This window comes from Nilaparvata lugens, chromosome 6 (assembly GCF_014356525.2).
Source record: "Nilaparvata lugens isolate BPH chromosome 6, ASM1435652v1, whole genome shotgun sequence".
In the NCBI taxonomy this organism is placed as follows: domain Eukaryota; kingdom Metazoa; phylum Arthropoda; class Insecta; order Hemiptera; family Delphacidae; genus Nilaparvata; species Nilaparvata lugens.
In genome coordinates this window covers 48,634,669-48,661,740 of record NC_052509.1, presented here as the reverse complement: position 1 = coordinate 48,661,740, position 27,072 = coordinate 48,634,669, and the positions used below count along the sequence as shown (strand labels likewise).

Sequence of the window (27,072 nt, the reverse complement as noted above, 5' to 3'; positions counted from 1 at the left end):
AATTAGGGCTGTAACAAGTCAATCAGTAACAGCATCAATTCATTACAAAATTAGATGTTAAACTCGTGAAAACAAAATTCGAACAACATGTAAAAAACTAGTAATGCCAGACTACACAGGCAACGGGTGTGTACAGACTTACGCGCCACGAACACTCGCGAACTGATGCTATAAGCTATACTCATTATGAATAGAAAACTTAAAAAAACACAGCGTGTGTTCGTGGCGCACATGTCTGTACAAAGTTTTAGACCCCTTAACTGTACGAGCGTCTTAAACGCGCTGAATTTATTTCACGCATCTTCAGAATACATAGCTTTTCATTGGGAGCGTTTATATTTATATAAAACTATAATATATGAAAATTGAGATGAGTTATAAATAGTCAAATGTCAACAATAGTTCGCCAAAAATTATATGATACAGTCAAAGAAATAAAATTACGAATAATAGAGTTGTAGGTTAAGAGAGTGAACTGTAAGATGAAGGGTAAAATGTACAGATCGGTAGTGAAACTAGCTATGTTGTATGGCGCGGAAACCTGGCCTGTTTCAGTGAAAGTGGCTGAGATGTGTGGGGTCACAAGAAGGGATAGGATTCGTAATGAGTTGATTAGAAGTACAGTTGGGGTGGGTCAATTTGGTAGGAAGATGCAGGAGGCCAGGATGAGATGGTTTGGTCATGTGCAGAGACGTGAGGAGGATAATGTGGGACAGAGGGTGCAGGATTTGGATCTGGGTGGCAGGAGAGGGCGAGAAAGGCCAAGGATGAGGTGGAGAGACAGTGTGGAGGCTGATCTGCCGGAGAAGGGCTGGAGACAAGGGGAGGAGATGGACAGGATTCTGTGGAGGATGCGGCTGAAGGAGGGAAATGCCGACTCCATATGATTGAGATAAGCCTTAGCAAAAGAATAAGAGTTGTAGGTCGGGTAGAACGGAAAATTTAGGTATAAATAAAAAATATGAATAATGGAGGTGAAAAAATAATGATGATGTCAGACAAGTATGCTAAATTAACTTTCATTATAATAATTTTGATATTAAATCCAAATCGTTATCGGAGTCGAAGATAATAGTTTCAATAAAAAAGGTACTTTAGTTTTATGTATCAGAGACATGAGACATTGATGTGCAGGATATGAATTACAAAAGACTTTGATATGACCACTAATATTGAATGTAAGAAAACATAATCAATATCACCAGACAAGTTTTAAAGTGAAAGACAATATTTCCTCTTGTCTAGTAAATCCTGGGAGGTTGTAGGTGACATAAATCTTGTCCTTCTATATCGGCAAATGGCTTTTCCCTAGAGGCGATAAACAAGTCAAGATAAAAGGCAGAGGGTGGCTTCGAACAGTAGCTTCCAACAAGAATCACTAGGGGCGTTTCCAGAAATAATCAATATTTTTGCCCCAGTCCTAACTTCATTTGATTCATCTTCATCTTCTCAAGTGTGTGTGCTGACCTGAAAGCCTCTATTTCAAGCAGAAAGCCAGAGAACAATCTTAAATCAATACAGAATGAGTCTCAACAGGACAACTCAAAATTTGATTTATAATGTAAAGGATGGCCAGTGCTCATAAAGACGAGTAACAAAATACAACACTAATAAATAATGTTCCTTCATTATAGAGAGAAGATCAAGTGAAACAATGATGAGAATAGAACTTCGGAATCGATGTTATTTCATTACATAATTAGGCCCCCGCTATGTTAGATAAAGGTGTTATATTATTTCGACCACAAATTCAATAACACACTAGTTCCATATGAATTCAAGTATAAAGTATTTTCTAGTAATCAGTTGCATAATATTTTCTAGTACTGTACAATGGTTGACAAATTTTGAAATAGAATTTCACATAAAATTTGAAATTTACAGCCAATAAAAGAGAATATATTATGATAGAAAGTTGTGAAAATTTATTCATTTCCTTATTTATAATAGGCCCATTACATTTTTGTCACAAAGACACCAAGACCACTAATAAATTCTGCCAAAATAAAAAGATGATAACAATAACTCTATTCATAAATCAATGAAAAAGTAGAGTTAAATTGGAATCACATCACACCAGTTGTGAGGTTCGAGATGAGTTCAATGATTGTAGTAGAGACGTTTTGTTATTAGACTGATATGTGACCACACAATAATTGGATGCACTGGTGCGACAAGCCCTAAACGGGGGACAAACCCTTTTCAATGTGACCCCATCAGAAGCGACATAAACCAAAATGGAAGGACACACAGGAAGGAAGAGACAGGTCACACGTCACCGATGACCCGTGCTTTCCCCTTCCTTGTCACCCACTTCCGTCCAATGTATTATATACCTAGTTGACCGAGCGAAGTGAGGTCTAAGATTCAAGTCGACGGTTTTGCATTTCTCTTTATGTTTATATTTATGTTCCTCATTTACAGCGAAACGCAGCAATAGATTTACATGAAATTTGACAGGTATGTTCCTTTTTGAATTTCACGTCGACGTATACATACGTTTTTTTGAAATTTTGCATTTTAAGGATAATACAAAAGGAAAATGAGTCTCCTTTGAACGCCAATATTACCGTAAAAATCAGACTTGAAAATTATCCATCATAAATCAGCTGTCTAGTGGACTATAATACTACCCGTTCAAAAACATCGAACATCTTGAAAATGTTATCTTTCCATCAACGTTAGTAGACAGTAGTTGTCTACTAACTTTGTCTTTCCATAAGCTGAGGCCATGATTCTAGTTTGGAGTTATTGATAGAAAACATTTCTTTACATTTATATTTTTTAAACTGATGATTGAAATTGCAACAAATATTATTGGAAAGAAATTGATTTCTGAAATCATGAAAAGTGAGAAATGAAGTTTGTAGGAAATCAGCATTATGATAGTTTATTTTGTTAATTTCAACACACCGATTTTTCGCCAACACAGAATGTTCTCTGATGGGTTGATTGGATTGGCGTATTGAAGGCAGCCAGACCTGATAACAGCGCTCACACTCACATTCCGGGACGACACGTCACGGTACGATAGGACAGAAAGCTCTATGCTTATTTAGGATTTTTTCCAGACATTTTAAATTGATAAATTATTTATTAATTTTTGAGAAAACATAATAACAGGTCAATGTAACTTACTGAGCGCGGGGTCTACTGTTCACAGAACTACTAGTTATATACTTATTTACAATCCATAACTTCAATAGATGCTACACACATTAAAGGTATTTACATTTAGAATAGATAGTTATATTTTCAATGATAGAATGATACAACCGATTATATCTGTATCTCTCACTATCTCTCAAGTACAAAACGATTCAGTCATAGCCATATTACACTTTATTCATCTTACACATTCCAAGTATATTAAACAGTGTCGTGATTATTCAATAGTATATCTAAAACTAATACGAAGAGTTTATCATTAGTAGTAAGGTCTATAGTGAGGTCCACGTCATAATGGCAGTGTTTGATTAGCAAAGGTATAGCTATACTTGTCTATCATTCAACAAAGCGGATAGCACTATATCTTTCTCACTTTGCTCTGTTGTCAGATCTTCTTTTAACAATGCAGAATTATAATTAACAAAATATTTCATCTAATTATGAGAATTCATTATTAAATTAATGAAAAATATAATTTCTTGCTTAATACAATATAATTCATTATTTTAAACGTGAATAAACAGTTAATATTACACCAATAAATCTGTATCAGCTACCGTCTATAGAAGGCATTGACAAGACTGAAGATCGGCAACCTTGTTCTCCTATCTTTCTCCACTGCCATTATAACGTGGACCTCAATATAGTTAGAAGTGAATGTCAATACTAGAAAAACCCTACAAACCGAAATCTATATTTTAATAGTCATCATACAACGTAGAGTAGACATCATGCTCAATGACACTGCCATCATAATAACTGTATTATTAAATACATTACAGATTACATCCATCCATGAGCCTGTACGATACAGTCAAGAATGGTGGTATTGCATGCACCATTCAAAGAAACACTCAGCTAAATACCAGTCGACCTAATCAAGTGATAACACCTTACAACTCTGGATTTAGACTATCACAAGGTCAACGTCACCGTAAACAAAAGATTTCAGCCTATTGTGTCCCTGCAAACGCGGAACGACTTTTGGAGACGAGCAATGAAAATTTTCTACGAGCCAAATTTGGTCAGCTCAAGATTAACAAGATTTCAAATCGAGTTAGGAGACAAGAGAGTTGATTTTTGAGTGCAGTACTTGAAGTGATGTTACAAAAGATATTTCGCTGCGGAAATAGATAAGTTTCATATTAGTGAAGTGTGAATGAAAAGGTAACCGTGATATGCTTTTAATAATAGATTGTTTTGATTTCAAATGGATAAGAGATAGTACGAAGTTCTGAGTTGTAATAAAGTGATGTGGAAGAAATCTAAATTTAATAAAACGACTTGAAATTATCACAACCACTCAATTATTAGAAAAAAATGATGAGCATTGTTTCGGCAACTGAAATCGTAACAACAAAGATTCGGTTTTACTACAAAAATATAAATTTCTAGTAAACTGAAAGCTAGAACATTGAGCAGCAGATCATTATGATTATAGTGTCAATGATTGACACTAATAAGTGATGAGTAACGATAATGATTGTAATAAGATAGATCGTTGGTTGATCAAGATTAGTTTCAAGGGCTTTATTTTTTTACTTTTGATGTTTACTTTGTCATTTGTTTCATTTTTATAGATTCCTTTCTTAAACTAATTCTTTACTTATTTATTAGGAAATATTATTGCTTCAAAAATGTATAACTGTAATGATTCATTGCTAGTCCAAGGAACTGTATCATAATTTAAACTCAAGTATGATAAAAAGTTAATAGCTTCATTGAGGGTTTCAGGGATGATCGTATCTTCCGGATGAGGATTGAAGATTATGGTCCAAACATTTACCTGTTGTACACGCACCAGCTTGTATGTGAGTTGGTTCTTACGAATTTGGCCAATAAATGAGTTTATAATTATTTTGTTTTGTAATGATTTTTTAATTCAAAGGCTATTGATATTTTCAATTATTGATGGTATTCAGACTTTTAGAAAAAATTGAGCAGGAAATCTCTAGGGTCCATGTCTATGCAGTCGCAAAAACTTATTCCTATTTCAATATATAAAACGAATTAATAATTATTACATTGTATTCTTAAGTACCGTATTATCATGGCCACATCTAATACAAGGCCCTGGCCTACGATATTGCAACGTCGCAGTGTAGGCCTAGAATTTAATACATGATTGGTGAAAAAGATCAGCTGGTATTTTTTTTAAATCTTTTTTACCAATCATGTATTAGCTTCTAGGCCTACACTGCGACGTTGCAATATCGTAGGCCAGGGTATGGGAATTTTTATTGGGTTTAAATAGCAATAATTTTAGACATTAATAAGATGAAAAATACTTTTCTTAACGATAAAATTGATAACCTTGACTCAGAGACTGCTGCAATGTGCTCCATCAACAGAATAATGCATCAGCAGAGATGTAATCAATGATACCTTTTCTAATCATCAGATGTAAACAGTATGCAACACCAGGTCAAGGTATAAAAACCTAGCTTCATTACAACTACTAATTACAGTTCAAACTTTACCAAGTTATTTAATCTATTGTATTTGATGGAATTTCTTCAAGGTAATTTGATTCAAACTAGAATGTCCTCAATTGAAACTTGAAGTGCATTCTAGTTTGACAGTGATTGAGTACTGAGATAGACACTGGACATATGAGAATTTTAAATTAATTATGAAGGTAATGAGTTGTATAACTCGTTTTACCTCAGGTACTTAGATGCTGTGTACAGATAAATTATAAATTTACAGTAACAATTAGGGGTGATTATCATGATCATTTCAATAAAAACAATGTGATTAAGTACTGTGATTATAAAAAGGCGAAACAATAAATTACATTCCAACTATCCACATGGTCAATAATTATATAATTTTGTCCATTTAATTACTATGAACCATGATTAAATGAAATGATGAGTTGGAATGATCAATTAAATCCAGATCATTGGGATAAATAATATTGCTATTCAATGGCAGTCCCTAGGTTGTCTGTATTGTGGAAAAATAGAGCTTAAATATGATGTTTCTACAGAATTTCTAAAGATAGAGAAAATATTATGTTGGAAAAAGTCGAAAGCTTTATAATGGCAGTGTTTGATTAGCAATGGTATTGTTGTTATCCTTGTCTATCATTCAACAAAGCGGATAGCGCTATCTCTTTCTCGCTTTGCTCTGTTGCCAGATCGTCTTTTAACAATGTAGAATTGATAATTGATTAACAAAATATTTCATATTAATTATGAAAAATCATCATGGAATTATTGAATAATATAATTTCTTGCTTAACAAAATATAATTTATTATATGAGACTGAACCGTTAATATTAATTCAATAAACCTGTATTAGATACAGAGGTGGCTGTATTAGAGGTGGCTATAGGAGGCATTGACAAGAAAGAGGATCGGCAACATTTTTCTCCTATCCACTGCCATTATAACGTGGACCTTACTATAGGAACGATCCAGGCCAAAAATAGGCAATATCTCAAATGTTGAGTTAAAAAAAGATTAAATCATGTTGAGATACCTCGATCCAGGCAATATCTCAAATGTGCGATTATTTCAAATATTCGGTATTTGTGTTTATTATTGACCGAGCGAAGTGAGGTCTAAGATTCAAGTCGACGGTTTGGCATTTCTCTTAATGTTTGAATGTTTATATGTTTTTATGTTGCGCATTTACGGCGAAACGCGGTAATAGATTTTCATGAAATTTGACATGTATGTTCCTTTTAAAATTGCGCGTCGACGTATATAACAAGGTTTTTGGAAATTTTGCATTTTAAGGATAATATATTATAAAAGGAAAAAGGAGCCTCCTTCATACGTCAATATTAGAGTAAAAATCAGACTATAGAATTATTCATCATAAATCAGCTGTCGAGTTGATAATAAATTGCATGCCATGACGCATGCAATTCAATATCTCAATGTAACTTGGTAAAAAATCAACAGCTGTGTAGACTATAAATTGCATGCCTCATTGAATGCAATTTTTATGCACTATTGAATAGGATGCAAAGAACTTATAACAGCTTGTCTGGGCGCCTAGATGTCTTCTGGTTTTCTCGCGCTAAATTTCGGAAAGCGTTATAATATGATAATTAAATCTTGTGTAAGCATGATCTCATCAAATAAATAGTTGGTATCAGTGTGGATGTGCTTATGGTTTGGGACGTCGTTCAGTTATAAATGTTATTTATTCTATTGATAAAATTTTTGTTCATTATTTGTTATTATATTCTTTAATTTTCATAAATTTTGAATTCCCAATTTGTTTTATTTTCACTTTTTCATAAGTATTTGAAGTTTTTGTATTTTTTCATTTTTGAATTAGGTGGTATTTTTGTTGTTTGTATTATTTATTATTTCAATAGATCGTATTATTTTTCTTTTTTCATTTCTATCTGTACAATTTTTTTTTTTTGTTAAGGAGACATATTTGGGGAAACATAAAATGAACTATTGATTGCAGGCAATTAATAACTAAAATAACATAATATTGTCTCTCGAACTTTCTCTGCTTTGAACTTGGGCTGTCCTGATGCCAGTATGTCTTGAAGGAGATTGTCTTTTGATGCTAGTATTTTTGATACACCAACCCCAACAGCCATTAGCCGTTTTCACACCGATATCTCGCCGACACGACATACAGACAGGATTTACTCTGATTGACAGTATAAGAGGAGGCTGCGGTTTATAACTTGTAACATATTTAAATCTGGGTAGATGAAAAGCCCTAGCAGAAATAGTAATAGGTCTAAAAATAAAGTAATTGGCTAATATCGCCAAGCAGATAATAAACAAGATTAGATAGCATCAGCTTGTTCTGGCTAAATGGTACAAGAACTTAAAAAGGATTTGAAGGAAGTTTACTACTCATAAATAGATTATTATATAAAATATTTGAAGATTGAGGTTATGTAGATGTATTCACGGATCGGTGACCTAGAGATCGATCAAACCGAAGAACGTAGAATCTGACCAAAACCCCTTGGCAGAGCTTTATTGCAATCGGATGGTGTGCAATGTGAAAAAACACCCGTCCACGTGGCTAATTATTAGGTAGCATGGAATTAATATTAATGTATAGAATATTAACTAGCATGCAAAGAGCATAAATAAAAAACCAAATAAAAATAATTTAATGTATTCAGGAATAAGAGTTACCAGGCGCATGAATACCGAATAAAATTTGCATGCACCAATAGTAAAACGGCAGTTAATAGGCGGCAACTGTAGGCCAATTCAAAAATATTTATATATATTTATATAAAGGTACTAGATTTTGTGTAAAAATTTGTGTAATCTATGTTATCGATATGGCTCGAATGCAAAGAAATTATTAATCATACAATCTAAGCAATATTTTGGCATTTTTTGTAAGATCTATTTGAATTTAATGGCGGAGGATTGGGATATTCAAATTTTATGCTAATTTGAAAGTCGGAAAGAGGATCTGTAAAACTTGAGAAGGAAGAACCAGCACTCGCCAGCCAGATGCCACCATAAGAGGACCCCAAATATTTTAGAGCGAAGTACCTTATTAATAATTTTGTAAAAATTTAAATTTAAAGTAAATTATTAAATTTCTTAAAAGACTTCGTGATGCTATTGTGAAGCAGAAGTCATTTTTCATTTTAATTAAATTTATAACCCCCTGGAGGAGACGATTCCGGCTACCATATTCCCGGACCGCATGGAGTTGGATCGACATCGGCGGCTTACAAGAAGATTTTCGACACGTGAGTGATTAAATTTGAATTTAGTGATGGGCGCCCTAGTGCTTCGAAATAATCTGATGATCAAAGCTAGCTCGCCGAAAGGGTTATTATAAATTGAGAAATTAATAAGAGTAATACTTGCGCAAGTAAAAAATTAGTATTAAAGGTATTTAATTGAAAGAAAAATATAGATCAATATTTTAGAAGTTTCTATTTAATCAAAGAAGTACGAAATCTAGGCTATCAAACGTATGCATACAATATTTAATTTTTTGCAATACAATTTGCGATAATTTATCATAGTTCTAATTCACTAGATGAATGGCTCTACCTATTCCGTCAGGTGCCGAATCTTGCACCCTGAGATGAAAATATATATTCGATACAAATAAATCTACTAAATACTAGAGATTTTAATATATATATATATTTGGATTATTAGTGGCTAATTTATCAAGCTGATCTTAGAGCACATATTTTTGATTGAATTATCCAAGCCGACAAGTATTAGCAAGTACATGTCACAGCTACATGCCAAAGAATGCATATGATTTCAAGATAAAGGCACATGGTAATGATTCGTGCCACAAATCTAGAATATAAAGTTTAGCCTGTGATATTTTTATTGATTTCAAATATTGTTCTATTTTTTTATATTATATTTTTTATCGCTCTATATATATTTTTTGCCTCGATTGATCTTTGCATTATTTGTGTAATATATGTGTGAAATTTTCATGGTGTGCAATTTATTTTTTATTCCTCATCTCTATAGTATAAGTATCATTTTTATATATACTTATTATTTATTGAATTACAAGAGTTATAGGAGAAGCCCATATCTAGGCCTATCAAGATTTTTAAGACTGAATACTATTAGAAAAACCACGACCTAATTATATTAAATCTCATGCTTTACCGACTGATGCCAAGCAGGAGGCTAATCGTTATTTAAATATAAAGAATAACGTGACAGAAAGACATGTCGTACCAACGTGGGACTGATGATGAGAGCCAAGCTCATTGAATAATTATTTGAAATTAGGTCAATAACCATAGTGAAAATTATAGATAACTTATACGAGTTGTGAGGAAAACTGGCGAAGGAAAATTTGTATTACTTTTTGGGGAAACAAGAGCTTTAAATAGAGAGAAATTATATGTTTTAAAGAAAATTTTATATTATTAGTACTGTGAAAAATTACATGTTTATAGAGAGAGATTATATTTTATAAGCCTAAACTGCTATTACTTTCTAGTCAAAAATATATTAGGTGTTTAAGCCGGTTGGAAAATAAGTCGCAGCCTGTAAACTAGCCAAGAATAAATCAACAAAACATTGGGGGCGCTAGAACATTGTAAAAAACTTAAGTATAAATACCTTGTTGTAAGAGTATCCAAACACTTTACACATCACTGTTCACTGTAAGTCCCGGCTGTGTCTCTTTTTTAAGCATTTCCGCTTATCATTCTTATCACTGTTTAATTAGCATTTATCACATTTGACATAATGAATCACACTCCCGCAAACTCTGAAGTTTCATATATGTACGGCGGTTGCACAGATCCCACTTTGTCGACTCCGAGCACATCAAACCCCACCACGGTAGATGCCAATACGCCACGAGAAAGGGAACCAGGAAGCGTCGGGTCGATAGTCTTCGATCCACCAGGTCTGCAACCTCTATCCTCCACGCGAATCGACGCCGCTGACACACCATTGAATCAACGGATAGTAGAGATCAACTTTGAAGGGGGCGAGGAGCAGCCTGCAGAACCCGCATCGCCGGAGGCCGAGTCACACCTGAGCAAACAAAGTATATTTTCAATCACAGAATTAGATCCGCTTCAAAAGGTAATAATGGAACAAACGAGTAGCACTTTCAACATTATGTTACAAAAAACAATGGATAGTATGATGCAGGAGATTAAAAAGGAGATTGCTACAGTAAAAGAGGAAAATAAACAGACAGTGGAACAGGGTATGAAAGAGACCACAGGCGCTATAAAATCAGTAGAACAACGGTTGGATAATATTGAAACTAAAGTAGAGAGTCATAGGGAAGAGTTAAAAGCAATGATAACCCTACAAAAAGAAAGTCAGGATAAAGTTACGGCAGGATTATCGGAAAGGTTAGATACGGTTACATGTGAACTCAATGAAAGGATAGACAACTTAAATACACAAATCACTACACCTATTCAGGATATAACAAATAACATTAAGGCCGATTGCCACCAAGAAATCCACAAACAAATTACCGTTGCCAATCAAAGCTTAACAACTACAGTTGACAAAAATATTAACAATATTAAAGAAATACAAAACAAACAGATTAATATGTCCACAAAAATGAACCAACTGCAAGGTAGCATCAATCAAAACACTGAAACCTGTAAAGCTTTAAATGGAACTCTACTAATTCAGAAATCCACTCTGACTCAATTAAATCAAGAAATAAACGCAAATAAAATTACACATAATAGTCAATGGCAGATAACACAGGAAAAAATAATAGCATTGGAAAATCATATTCAACAACAACCTCAAGGAATTCAAACAGACAACCTCAACGTACATAGTATATTACAAGGACTAGGAAAATTTGATAACACTGACCGCCATTTGCAACCTCAACCATTCATTGATCAGATAAAATTAGTACAAACTCTTGCACCTACCTCTTGGAATTTTTGGCGTCTCCGTTTGACTAATTTATTGATTGGCGAACCCCTGATGTTTTTTCGGAGTAGAGCCCATGAATTTACATCATTGGATGAGTTTGTCGCTGTCTTCCTGGAACAGTATTGGAGCAGAAGTAAACAGTTGGACGTGCTAGCGGACATCATATCATGCGATTTCAACCCTAACTTAGACGGTGCATGTACCACTTTCGTCACTGCCATACAGTTTAAAAATTCTCAACTGAGCGAGCCCATTAATGAATCGGCATTAGCAAGCATTATTTTAAAGAAGCTACCGTATCAAGTTAGAATGGCACTCGCCACACAACCCATTACTGATTGTAAGCAGCTGATTAATCATTTATATGGCATACAGTCTGCAATGGCAATATCAACCCACCGCTCAGACCAGAGATACGCATCAAATCAGCATAATTCAAAATTTAATCCGCATAACAGCCAAAATTATGAACCGGTATCATATGATCGCTACCGATCTGCTCCCCAATTTGAACGCCGCTATGAGCACAGGCAAAATGGTAATTGGAATAATGAAAAATTTCAAAATCGTACAACCAACCACTATGCCCAGCAGAGCAATCGTAGGAATCACTATGATGGCCGTGATCGATTAAACTCACATAATAATAATACACAAAACAGTTACAACAGAAATTATAAACCACCACCTCAACAAGTAAGTACAAACTATACACTAGCACATGCAATAGGTTTGAATCAACAAAAAACCCGGAACCCAACACCCAACGACCCGCCACCAGACATACAGAAAACTACAGCTAATAAACCATGACTATATGATACCCCCGATACAGCAAGCACAAACTCAAGTGAAACAAACCAAGAAAAACAAGACATCTCAACATCATACACCACATTCAGAAATGATCTACCGGAGACTTTGTTAGAAGAAACGGAAAAAGAAAGCATGCATAAAAAAGTGGCCAAAATAGTGAAAGCTTGCGATATATGCCAGAAAGCCAAATACCCGCGATACCATATCAGAGGTGAAATGAATCCCATTCTCCCCAGCGCACCATTGGAATTGATATCAGCGGATATATATGGTCCATTGCCCATGGCGCAATACGGAAAAAAATACATATTCGTCCTTACATGTGTTTTTTCAAAATATACCATGCTATTTCCCATAGGCAAATTGACCGGAGAAGTTTTGGCTCGATGCATAACGGAAAGATGGACAAGTGAAGTAGGAAAGCCCAAACGAGTACTATCAGACAACGCAACCTATTTTTGTAGCAAGCAGTGGAAAGAAATACTTCACCTGGCTAATATTAAATGGTCGAGGACATCTCTTTACAGCCCCAGCGCTAACCCAGTAGAGCGACGTATGGCAGAAATCTCTCGTTTTATGCGGACGTACTGTAATGAAAAACACCAACAATGGGTTAGGTATATACCATTTTTAGAAGAATGCTATAATAATAGCCTAAATGAAAGCACCGGTCGTACGCCTTACGAGATCATATTCGGTAAAAGGAATAATACATTTATCGAAAAATTAATTGATTTTCCAAGATCAGAAGTGAGTAAGTTAACAAACCCCAATATCCATCATCTGGTAAGGTTAAAGCTAGAGCAGAAGGCAGATAGCAGAAAGAGATTCCACGACCGAGCATATAAAATATTTTCATATAACATTGGAGATGAAGTTTTAGTAAAGAGCCACAGGTTATCAAATGCTTTAGAGAAAGTAACTCGCAAATTCTTTTTAATTTATTCAGGGCCATTCACTATAGTAGCCATATCGCAGCATAACACAGTTCAGTTACAAGAGAGTGAGAACACGCACATTGTTTGGTGGGAAAATGTAGCCAATATTAAGCCATATCACAGAATTTGAAATAAATATGATAAGAAGTCAAAGGAAAACAACACTATCAAGCCAATTACTAACCTTCCTTAATAAATTTAATATTGGTATAGGACCTCGTGGCAACAATCCAATGTTTTAATTCCTTCCAGCCGTTAGAAGCCTGCAATAAGGAAAAGAACAATTTTTAAATATGTAATTAAATTATATACATCAGATAAAAAAGGACACAAGCGGGGATAATAAAATTAAAATTTGTTAATTACCTTTTTAAGAGAAAAAATTGAGCAGTTAGGTTAGTTATGAAAGTCGATAGCAAATTCTGATGTAACATGTAACACTATGAATTGTAGAACAGCGAACAGCTGACCAAAGCCACCCAAATCAAATGAATGTAATATCTGTTGAACATATGTTTATAAAAAGAAGTACTGTACCCAAAGAGTTATTTATTATTGTTATTTATTATATTTATTAATGTCGATATATTTATTTATATGTTTTTATATTTATTACTTTTAATTATGCCACGTTTGTTACCTGAAAAGACTTAAAGTGAATACCAGTTACCAAAACCAAGAGCCATTAGCAAAAGAAAGTATTTTACCTGATGTATAGAAAATTATTTATATTAAGACCTAAGAATACTATAAGATATAAGCCCAGAAGTTTATGAATCGAAATTATTGTCTAAAAGGAATCATTTATGAGAATTATGAAATGTGTGTAGTTAAGTTGGCGGCCCTGCAAGCGGCGAATTTAAAAATTACTGTGTTGTAAATGTTGTCAGGAGGAGTGCGTTTAGAAGTTTATATTTATGATATTTTTATGTGTGTTGAGGAGGAGAATTTGTTATTGTTTTTGATAAAGGTATAAAGGAGATGCAGCAAATATGTCTGCGAAATGTGATAGAAGTAGGAGAGTATAATTTATAAATAAAGTATAGTGTATATCAATGTATTGAAGGGTGGGTTTTCATTAAAAACATTGTGATTCTCAAATATTTTGAATTCAAACCCAGGGGCGCGTGTAACATATTTAAATCTGGGTAGATGAAAAGCCCTAGCAGAAATAGTAATAGGTCTAAAAATAAAGTAATTGGCTAATATCGCCAAGCAGATAATAAACAAGATTAGATAGCATCAGCTTGTTCTGGCTAAATGGTACAAGAACTTAAAAAGGATTTGAAGGAAGTTTACTACTCATAAATAGATTATTATATAAAATATTTGAAGATTGAGGTTATGTAGATGTATTCACGGATCGGTGACCTAGAGATCGATCAAACCGAAGAACGTAGAATCTGACCAAAACCCCTTGGCAGAGCTTTATTGCAATCGGATGGTGTGCAATGTGAAAAAACACCCGTCCACGTGGCTAATTATTAGGTAGCATGGAATTAATATTAATGTATAGAATATTAACTAGCATGCAAAGAGCATAAATAAAAAACCAAATAAAAATAATTTAATGTATTCAGGAAATAAGAGTTACCAGGCGCATGAATACCGAATAAAATTTGCATGCACCAATAGTAAAACGGCAGTTAATAGGCGGCAACTGTAGGCCAATTCAAAAATATTTATATATATTTATATAAAGGTACTAGATTTTGTGTAAAAATTTGTGTAATCTATGTTATCGATATGGCTCGAATGCAAAGAAATTATTAATCATACAATCTAAGCAATATTTTGGCATTTTTTGTAAGATCTATTTGAATTTAATGGCGGAGGATTGGGATATTTAAATTTTATGCTAATTTGAAAGTCGGAAAGAGGATCTGTAAAACTTGAGAAGGAAGAACCAGCACTCGCCAGCCAGATGCCACCATAAGAGGACCCCAAATATTTTAGAGCGAAGTACCTTATTAATAATTTTGTAAAAATTTAAATTTAAAGTAAATTATTAAATTTCTTAAAAGACTTCGTGATGCTATTGTGAAGCAGAAGTCATTTTTCATTTTAATTAAATTTATAACCCCCTGGAGGAGACGATTCCGGCTACCATATTCCCGGACCGCATGGAGTTGGATCGACATCGGCGGCTTACAAGAAGATTTTCGACACGTGAGTGATTAAATTTGAATTTAGTGATGGGCGCCCTAGTGCTTCGAAATAATCTGATGATCAAAGCTAGCTCGCCGAAAGGGTTATTATAAATTGAGAAATTAATAAGAGTAATACTTGCGCAAGTAAAAAAATTAGTATTAAAGGTATTTAATTGAAAGAAAAATATAGATCAATATTTTAGAAGTTTCTATTTAATCAAAGAAGTACGAAATCTAGGCTATCAAACGTATGCATACAATATTTAATTTTTTGCAATACAATTTGCGATAATTTATCATAGTTCTAATTCACTAGATGAATGGCTCTACCTATTCCGTCAGGTGCCGAATCTTGCACCCTGAGATGAAAATATATATTCGATACAAATAAATCTACTAAATACTAGAGATTTTAATATATATATATATTTGGATTATTAGTGGCTAATTTATCAAGCTGATCTTAGAGCACATATTTTTGATTGAATTATCCAAGCCGACAAGTATTAGCAAGTACATGTCACAGCTACATGCCAAAGAATGCATATGATTTCAAGATAAAGGCACATGGTAATGATTCGTGCCACAAATCTAGAATATAAAGTTTAGCCTGTGATATTTTTATTGATTTCAAATATTGTTCTATTTTTTTATATTATATTTTTTATCGCTCTATATATATTTTTTGCCTCGATTGATCTTTGCATTATTTGTGTAATATATGTGTGAAATTTTCATGGTGTGCAATTTATTTTTTATTCCTCATCTCTATAGTATAAGTATCATTTTTATATATACTTATTATTTATTGAATTACAAGAGTTATAGGAGAAGCCCATATCTAGGCCTATCAAGATTTTTAAGACTGAATACTATTAGAAAAACCACGACCTAATTATATTAAATCTCATGCTTTACCGACTGATGCCAAGCAGGAGGCTAATCGTTATTTAAATATAAAGAATAACGTGACAAACTGCGCGAGGTCTACTGTTCACAGAACTACTAGTATTATAATCATCAACACATTATAAATAATATTAACATAAATTGTTATTTGAAAGGCAAAACCTAACTTCCCCAACATTTCTTTTTACCTTAATTTTACTTTTAAGGTTATATTCATACACTAGACAGATTGAATTCTCGCAGATCTGAGGCCCAAGAAAATAAAAGTATGATATCCATTAATACGAAGTATCGTCGATAGTAAAGAAAATGTAATGGTTTGGTTTTAAGTTGAAACCAGAAATAATGTAGAGTTCAGTAAGTTTGGCTATGTCCTATGTGATAAATTTAATATAAGTGGCTATTCGGCACGAAGCAGACAATGATGGTCAGATCGTTAAACAGTAAACAGCAGCCCACACACTGGGAAACGTGTTCTATTTAAAATTGGCAGTGTGAGTCAGTTCCTGTCAGGCATTCCATTGGTGTTTGCTGCTTAGTGTTGGATGCAATATTGCAGACTGTCCCTGTCGTCTTCTTGACTGGTTTGATAGTTTTGGCCAGACAACAAATCATTGGCAAGAAAGAGTGGCTAGGGGGAGGGGGGCACATAAAAAAGCGGCTAGCTGAAAAAGGAGGCCAATTCCAAAGCTAACCTTCAATCTGCATTTTTCGTACTTAGGCTACTTATTCATCTTCATGATAATACAGTATCGTAGAATCAAAAATATTTATAATTTAAAAGATATTGTTAATCATTGAAATTTATTCTTTTGCTTTACTTTAATTTATTTTGAAGATAGTAGAAGTACTCAACATTCTGAACTAAATAGGCTACTAAATATTTTTCTGAAGCTCACCATCAAAAGATATTATTAAATAAACACCAAAGATTTATATAATACGTATTTTATGAAAACTATACATAATATAGGTATATCATTAAAGGCTGAAAATTCTCTATTCAAGGAATTGGTTTACAATGTTGTATTCTCTTTAAAGCTCTTGGATTTCCACAATCATGTACAACTGTACCAGAGTAGGTACGGTACTGTAAATCTTATTTCACTTCACAATGATGGATAATTATTAGAAATGAAAAACTTTGATTACTTGGTTGAAAGAGATGGAGGCTCTATCTAAAGATTTGAATTCTCTCATTCTCATTTGAAGACAGATATTACAATTCCATTACGAATAGAGATTTTCTTATTACAAGAGAAACGAACTATCAAGACAAATACGAGAAGTCATACTATCGTATGCAGCATTATTACAAAATATTATTAAACATTTTTATATTTTTAAATATAGTTTAAACAGAATGAGTATTTCATTCCAAACAGGACCCTGTCACTAGAAAATAAGAAGAAAGGCTTCTGGGCTGATGAAATATTAAATTTGTGGCAAAACGAGGAGAGGAGATGTTTGAGAAACTCTAGATTTATCTTGGAAATATTTCATTTTCGATGCAGGACTGTATGATTAAGAAAACACCAAAAGCAAGTAGTAAGCACCAGTTCCTTGCCTTCACTTTCTTGCCATAATCATTGGGATGACAACAACTACGAAATCTTCAAGGAGAAAAAGAAATCACGTCTGTGAATCACTGATCACTGATTACTGATCACCGTAAAAGTGAACGCCCAATTAAGTTTCACTAGGTTCAACTTGGTCGGTTAATCAAATTTCTATGCTAATTTTATAGGAACTAATTGGATAGAAAACTGATGCAGAGTGTTATGCAGGAAAAATCGAATGCACAAGTTGCAGCCAGTTTCGTAATTTATATTTTATAACTTATTTATTCGTCATTCCATATTCATATATAACAATGTTTTATATGCAGTCTATTTACTAAATCCAAAACAGTTTATTTAACTCATCATGCACAAATTTCTCATAAAGATTGATAGGAAAGATATTGTCTATCACACGCGTTAATTTATATCTTCTGATCAGCATGGAAGAAAATATTATCTAGAATTGCTTACAAAGTTAGTATTTTAGTTGAGTAACTAAATTAAATTTTAATTGAAAATTCAAAAGTTGAACCAACACTTGAATAAATTAATTAGTTTATAACATGATTATGAAACTCTCATGAATCAAGTGGTCAGTAGACTTCATTGAAGATTAAAGAGTGGAAATTCAGATACGGCGAACTTTTCGATTCAGGGGTATGAACTGTAAAAATAAAATTCTCTATATTCTCCATTACAACTACAGAACTGCACTAATTCTATCTCATTAATAGATCACTTTTTACATTAATCATCCATGAAATATACTAATGTTGTAACCAATAAAATTAAAAGAGAAGACTCCTGAAAAAGCTATTGATTTCTAGAAGACGATTCAGGTTTAAGAAAAACTGAAGCTTTGAAAAATACATACAGACTGGAACCTCCATTCTTCTTCATAAAAAAATTCCAAGTAGTTTTTGAAGGTTCATGTTCTAAAGTTTCTAGTTTCTAATGTCTCTTTATGAATATGGATGAAGAAATGTTCAATACTCGCTTCAGGCCAATAAAAACAAACGAAGAAAGAACCAATACCTAAATTTGATCCAGATGTCCCGGCTTATGACTTACTCAATGAATAGCTATCATATTATCGAATAACTAACACAACCTACAAAAATGTCCTCACCCTGTAGAACGCAGTTCTCTTTCCAAGAACAACACAGCAAGTTTCCATGAGCACCATCCAAGCGCTTCGACATTTTGGATATTTTTGACAGGAGCTGTCACATGCATAAATATCGAGCGGAGAAAGATTTAGAATGTGCAGCACACGTTTTGAAGTTTATTATGTGAGAAATTTGGAAAATATTGCCTCCCTTCATCACCACTGTACTCTTGGCAGTAATAATGAACGTGGACGGAAATATGAAAGTAAAAAAAAAATCCCAGTAGTTTTTTCGAAAATATTCGGGTAACTTGTCAACTTGTGTAGCTTGTGAAATTCAAATTTGAGCACTTGGGTAACCGAAACACACTATTATTTATATGCAGTAATAATTTTTCTATTATTGAATTGAATGTAAAGATTTCCATTCTCCAATTTCTATAAGCACATCTCAGGTATAAGAAAGAGAAAGGACAACTATTATTTCAATGGGAAGTTTAGGAACAAGGAAATTTATTCTTATACCTCATTCTACTAGGCAAGACTAATAAGGTTTTTAGATGGATGATAATTGTTTTAGTGGAATTTTTTTTAATCATTTCTATCTTGGATGATCAGGAGAAAAGCCACAAACAAGTCTAACAGTCATCTGACGTTTCAAACACATCAGTGAAGAGTATCGATATGAAGATGCGATAATCATTATTGCAGAAATTAAATTGGTTCTAGCAAAATCATTGAACAGGTGATGCACGATAGAGTTCCTGTACTTTCACCAGCAAGGAAATTGTGTCCAGTGCAGCTCTAAAACAGGAAAGCCTTATCAGACAAAAGCAAGTAACGAATAGTTCTGTTCACAGAGAGAACGCATAGTAGCACTTATCGGGACAAGTTCAAGTCCAAGCGGCAATCATTAGCAATGATCTGGTCAACCATCAAAGAGAAATTGCAATACTTTCTCATAAGTTGTGCATGTGTTCCGAATACGGTAGTCCACAACAATATTGCTTGTAAGTTATATAGCCTATTAAACTGTCTTCGGAGAAGTAAATTTGAAGCTATTTTGTTTTATGATATCTTGCAATTACTGAACCTGGCTCGACTATTTAGTATGGGTTATTTAAAATATCAATAAAAATAGGCTGGAAAATACAATCAGGCCCTTTTGCATAAAAAATACAAGCTGATATTTTAGTAATTTCCTATTCTAATAACAAGCTGACTTATTATTGGTTTGTATTTTCTAGATAATTTCTAGGTATTTCTAGGTTTGTAGTGCTATAGATAATACTACTGACAGTTGCAATATACAAAAACTAGAGCCATTCTATCGCACATGAAAATAGCCTGAAAATATCGCTTATATTTTTGGTTATTGTGTTTTTTAGCAATAATGAATCAATATAAAGAACAAATGGTGTAAAGTGAGCAAACTCACGAGTCTATGAAAACCTTCGACTTAGTTATTAGTTACCTAGAACTCGATGGAAATAGACATAGCCTACCTTGATGAAGATAAGCCAATTCAATTTGAAAATTCATCGTTAAACAGGAAACTGTGCTTGCGTCAAAGGGATATGAATTTGGAACGAACATTTCCCATGGCAATACAGGTGTTGTAGAGCTAAATACACCGGGCATTCGAAAATAGATCTGTATGGATTTGAAGCCATAACAAACTATTAATAGGGTTGATGATGACTGTTTGCTTATACAAATATTGTGTGGCCACACAAAAATGGAAGTCACATTTCAATAATACCAGTCACTCAGCTTTATCAAGTTACTTGAAAACCAATACACTTTGACTTTTTCAATTTATGAATCTATATATATAAAAGCGAAATGGCACTCACTCACTGACTGACTGACTGACTAACTCACTCACTCACTCGCAGAGCCAAAAATCTACCGGACCAAAAGCGTTCAAATTTGGTAGGTATGTTCAGTTGGCCCTTTAGAGGCGCACTAAGAACGGATTTGGGAAAATTCCCAAAGATACGCCCAAAATCTGCGTTTTTCCAGCGGTTTTTAGCGTTTTCTCAGCTTTATCGAGAACAAATGAACAGAAAATGTTCAAATTTAGTACAGAAGCTCAGCTAGGGTGTTAATAATGTTGTGTTAGAAGGAATTTGCAATAAAGTCAAAGATACGCCCAAAATTAGCGTTTTTCCAGCATTTTTTTGCTTTTTTCAGATTTATCGAGAACAAATGAACATATATTGTTAAAATTTAGTACAGAAGCTAAGTAGGGTGTAATAATGTTGTGTTAGAAGGAATTTGAGATAACGCCAAAGATACCCCAAAAATCTGCGTTTGTTGAGCTTTCACAGCTTTATCGAGAACAAATGAACAGCGAATGTTCAAATTTAGTACAGAAGCTCAGCTAGGGTGTAATAATGTTGTGTTAGAAGGAATTTGAAATAACGCCAAAGATACGCCCAAAATTAGCGTTTTTCCAACGTTTTTCTCAGATTTTCTGCGTTTTCTCAGTACTTTGACTTTCTGATGGAATGAAGCATGCTCAAATTAAAAATGCAGGCGAGCGAAGCGAGCCCGCTGATCTCATTTCTGGACCAGGGGGCGGAGCCACCTGGCTAGACGGATATGGCGAGCGAAGCGAGCCTGACGGCTAGTACAACATAATTCTAATCAAGCTTTAATGAATTGCCACATTAGGAAATTATAGAAAAAACAGAAAATACAAAAATATAATGAGAGGATAGTAAAAATTTGAATTTCTGTACTACACTGAATAAATTGATGACATCTCTTGGTGGCAATTATAACAGCAGATTCCAAAAATTCACCCTTCTAAAGCAGGTCATTTTGCTCAACTGCTCAATCATCCGATTCCACTGTCAAATATTCAATTTTGTATTCGACGTTGGACCGTGAATGGGGCTGTTGGAGGTTGGACGAGTTGGATCAACTAAAGGTCCCATCCGACTAGCCTTTGCTATTTCATTGACACTAGAATGAAGTGGAGAATCAGTCGGAGCATGAAACATCTATCTTGTAGTCCAATTAGTGATTCACTATATTTATGGACTACTGGTCGGATAGTGAATGGAGAAATCATGCTAGCATAACATGAGTCAATACTTAGAATTCAATTGAGCAGTTTAAATAATCATCAAAAATTCACAGACAAAATATATTTTCTCTTGATACTGTACTATCTGGTCTCTGATAAGTGATAACTTATGAAAAATGAAATGTAAAATAGGATCACATTGTTTCTTCAGAAATAAGTGGAATACTGATGTTCAGTAAGTGGTATGACCTCAAACAACTTTGTATGCCCATACATTTATTCTGAAAATGTCTCATTATTTTTGAGAATTCAGTACTACATGAATTTAAAAAAATATAATGTTAATCCTATTTCATAAAATACATCACTAAAAAGGCTGGCCAACACTAATTGAAAAGGTTGTTATTCGAAAGACGGTGCTGTTCTTCTAGGTTCATCCAACTAGTTACGGTCCTGTAGCTTTTACTATGCTACTAAATTGGACAGATATAAGGTTTTGGATTATAATTGGCTAGCGGTTCTCTCCAATTTAAGATCTTTACTGGAAACTTCCATGAGTAATTTTTAAGCACTGAACAGAATTGTTGTTCTCACTCGCTTGGAAGTAAATGCATCATTACATTGCACGTTGAAATGCACTTGTGCAATCATAATTATTGACGCGATGAAGGTCAGCTACTCACAGATTAAAATAGGCCTCAAATACTTGAAAGGATGAGCAAAACAAAAGTTTTAGACATTTTTAGTGTGTAGTGTGTCATATTATTTTTTATCCGTTTGTTACAACTACAATATAATTTTACAGTAATATTATACAAAATATTGATAACTCTGAAAGAATTCCAATTGAGTATTGTTCTGATATTCATCATATACATCAATAGAACGATGAAAATGAGATCTTGGGAAAAAATGGTAACAATTAGTAACCAGAAATTGGTATTTGAGCAATGGAAAACTCCAAAATTCAAATTTAGACAAAATTCTACCGGAACACAAACATCAGTTATGTTCTATCACAGTGAATTGACTACTAAACGAGTAATTTAAGATAATTAGTATTCACAAGGCCAAATAAATAGGATGACAATTATTAGGTTACAATAGACAACACACAATGACAACTTACTTGTTTTCTCAAAGTCACTGATAGTGGGATGAGAAAAGTCGCAATAAACTTTCAAAGTTGATTGCTGAATGCGTTTTAGGATTTCCAAGTTGTAGAAATCCGTGTACTATTCGTTCGAGGAAGTTTATCAAATTCTAAAAATCAACACTAAACACTTCTAGTTTAGTCAAATAGCTTTGATAATCGTAGATCGATGTTCGGTTTTTTTATTTAGGTATTACAGAATAAATTAAAAAACACACACACTTGATAATAGATTTGACGGTTCGGCTGTTACCAACTGTTAAACACTACAGAAATGGTTCAAAAATGTTGTTGATAGTCTTTAGAATTTTAGATTTTTTGCAAATTATAACTGCAAAGCAGAATTTGAAACGTCAGAAGCATTCTATTATTGGACAGGGACCGGAACGGGTGGCAGAAGCGGAGGATGAAGACTAATCGGAAGAGAGTGATGCAATGGAAATTTCGATGCGTTTTACCTGTTGAAAAGCGCAGGCGCCAATACTATCCATTGTAAATAGCTGGATGAATAAATTATTTATAAAATTCGGTCAGTCGGTCTGGCACCGGCCCTAACTGAATGCAAGCCGGTGAATAGAATGACAATTAATCCATGTTTTATTGAAGAAATTGTTGAACTCTTCAGTTTGAACTCCGCAATATTTTATGTTTCAACCATAAAATAGTTGAATTCAACTATTTTAATAGAAATCAAATAAGGCCAAATTATTTTATATGCCACTATTAAGACTACGATAACGGATGGTAGCAAGACCTTTTGTCAATGGTGATAATTATTATTGTCATTTAAAAAATTATTCGCTACTAAATAGTAATGAACCATGACTTCTGAATATGAAATAAAACCACAATGTGCTGTCTCTTTCCAATTTTTTTTCCATTTCTTTCATTTATCAATACAAAACTAAAGTTTTAATGCGCATATGCTCATGCCAGCATTATAGTAGACTATTATGTGGATTGAAACATATAAGTAGAGAGACAATATTATTATAGTGTTTTCAATTTTATTATGTATCAGTTCTAAAATACAGTATTCCTGAAAACAGTGGTCAATCATTCATGAAGGTAAAATGACAGACACCATGTCTGTTGTGGAATACAGTTTTATCGTTGATGTGACATAATGCCATATTTCAGCAATCCAATATTATATATTTTATAATGAATCACAATGTCCTACAGCCCTAAAACTCTGACAAGGAACTAGTTCTTTACTTTTGTCTGACCTACCAATTTGCACATTCGAACTAATAACAAATTACTATTTGTTTACACACAGTATTATTCAGTCAGCCTAACAGGACTGGAACTGTGTTCTCCTTCCAAAAGATAATTGCCAGAAAGTAATTACATTATGCCTCACCTGTCCAGAGTGTTATAGAACTAATATCTTGGATATTCCCACGCTGCAGTTCGTTGATTGGAAGTTTGGAACGAAACAATGCGGCAACTAGACTCAAAGTGGTTGCGATATCGCTAATTATCTGTAGCCTAATTGTAGCTGTGATAGAACACTGAATGCAGAAGGAGATAGCAGGGAGTAGTTCACAGCTTTGCTGCTGCCTAACATCAGCTTATGCCAAAATAGCATTAGGTTGAAATTATGCGGATTATTTTTTAATGGTGAGAATTGCCATCTAGAGATTGACAATAATGACTGTTTGAGACTAAGAACTATCTTGTTCGAAATCTAAAGATTGACAAGCCCCAAACGTTGGTAAGAAAGAGACTACTGAAGAAGTAGGGGACAGTATGTATGAGCAAGTCATGAACGTTGTATGAGTTAATGTAACAAATGAGAGGGCTATTGCAGAACCCTTTAAACACCACTCTGATGCAGCTGAATCTACATAAAAATCAAGTCGATTTTGTGGACAAAAGTTCACAAAAATTAGACAGCAAAAAGCATCAGTAGAGGACACTATTCAGAGCAGAGGATTAGAACTTGGAACAACAAAATCAAGAATGAGATTGATAGTGGAACCATGCCTTCAAGCCTCCATTCTCCCAATACTCTCTCCTGATTGGTCATTATTTTGAAGTTCCGTCAGCTCTTCCCTGATTGATCGAGAAGTAGTTTTAAATTCTTCCAATGGGTGATGTACAAAAATGCTTCGACTGAGACCGCAAGACAATCCCCGCCTACTTTCTCTGATTGGTCAACAATTATTCGACAATTAGTTCCGAAAACTGACGGTGCATTGGGTGATGAAAATTTCTCAAATTACATAAATTCAAGCCTTTATTGTTTGGTCAACGATTAATCGAGACGTAGTTCCAAATTCTGCCTCTAGATAGTAGATGCAACTTGGTTATGGGTTAACAACTGATGAGAAAACATTTCAAAAAGATTATGATTGGTGGAAGTCAATGAAAATGCTACGCGTAATTGAAAATCATTTATATTAACTTATCAAGTAATTTAGAAGAAAATAGAGTAACATCTTATAAATACGCCGATTTTGAGGGTATTATTGGGAAGATTTAAAAAATCAGAAATCAATCTAACTGAAAGTGCCCACAACATTTCATTATTTTGTTTGTTGAGAAATCTAAAAGATTGGAATCTAATTGATTTTCGAAAGTAAAGCTGCGACCCACCAAAAATATGTTCCAACAGTAGGGAACCGCCGATCTTTTGTTTATACCAATTTAATTCTTGCTGCTTAACGTATTTCAACCTCGATTATTGTGAACGTATCATTTGTGGTTCTCATTTGACATATTATTGAAGCTACGAAATGAAATATGATGGCGTCTGAACAAAAGAAATAGATAATCACCAAGAGCAGCATGTGACTAATCCTCCTTAAATAGGGACATACGATGTGTCATCCAAACAGAAAGCGACCCACTTAACATCAACTATAACTAGTATTTTAGACTAAACAACAGTCATTGTTCAAGAGTTGATTGTGACAATGATTTTTAATTGCTTCTAAAGAGTAACTTGATAAACAAGTCAACTACTATTTTGAAAATGCCATCTAGATTAGGATTATACTTACAAGATGATTCATTTGTCATGAACTTTAGAAATGGTTGCACTGATAATGATGATATTTAAAGTTTGAATGAATGTGATGATAATTTGGAGTTCAAGATGAAGCTTCAGTTTAAAAATTTTGCTTAAAGATAAAATGGCTTGGATTGGAGAACTGATTTATTTTCAACGACCTGATGAATATTATATTGATTGGTAATAACAATGTTCAATAAAATCGAGAGTTTTTATAGACTCTTGATATTTTAAGTTATGACAGCTGTAAAAGCTTAACACAGTACTTGGACCCAGAACATTGATTTCATTGCTGTGGGAGAGAAATGTTACTCACTAGATTAATGGCATAAACTTGCAATTCAAGCGAATAAACAAATAATTATTAAATAGGATGCAGAAGGAATGGAAAAAATAATTAAAGAAAAATCACCATTAAGACCAAGGAAGGAAATCAACAAAATGAGGAGGGAATATTTTTAGAAAAAGTGAAGAAGATTCCTTCGTCATTTCTGGATTCAAAAATTATATCCAGGGTATATAAATTCAGCATGAATTCCAAAAATCTATAATAGAAAAGGTTTTTAGAATTCAAAACTTGATAGAGTAGCATTCGACTTCTTTTTTACTGTATTAGTTGAAGATCAAATATTAAATACGGTAAGATGTTTGAATACCAGGGATTCAAAGTAAAAGCAATGACAGTACATGTTAGAGCCATGCTTTGCTTTGACAAAATTGAAGACAATAAGCAAATTCATAATCACTATTATAAACTATACTTCAATATTGAATTGCACAGTAATATAGAGAGAGGAAGAAAAAGAATGGTAAAGCCATTGGAGAAAGTAGGCGCTTGG

At 33.6% G+C, this 27,072-nt stretch overlaps 2 protein-coding genes across 2 annotated transcripts in view; one reads left to right on the top strand and one right to left on the bottom strand.

Moving 5' to 3' along the window:
• Nucleotides 1-27,072, bottom strand: part of LOC111047126 (F-actin-monooxygenase Mical) — a 118,065-nt gene that overhangs the window by 60,323 nt on the left and 30,670 nt on the right. The window lies entirely within an intron of this gene.
• Nucleotides 495-887, top strand: LOC111047127. Its single transcript, XM_022332798.2, has one exon. It carries the CDS (start codon nt 495-497, stop codon nt 885-887), a length of 393 nt encoding a protein of 130 aa, XP_022188490.2.

Bases quoted from the DNA above. Each gene is read 5' to 3' on its own strand.
- LOC111047127 (XM_022332798.2), top strand. From the start codon at position 495: ATGTACAGATCGGTAGTGAAACTAGCTATGTTGTATGGCGCGGAAACC.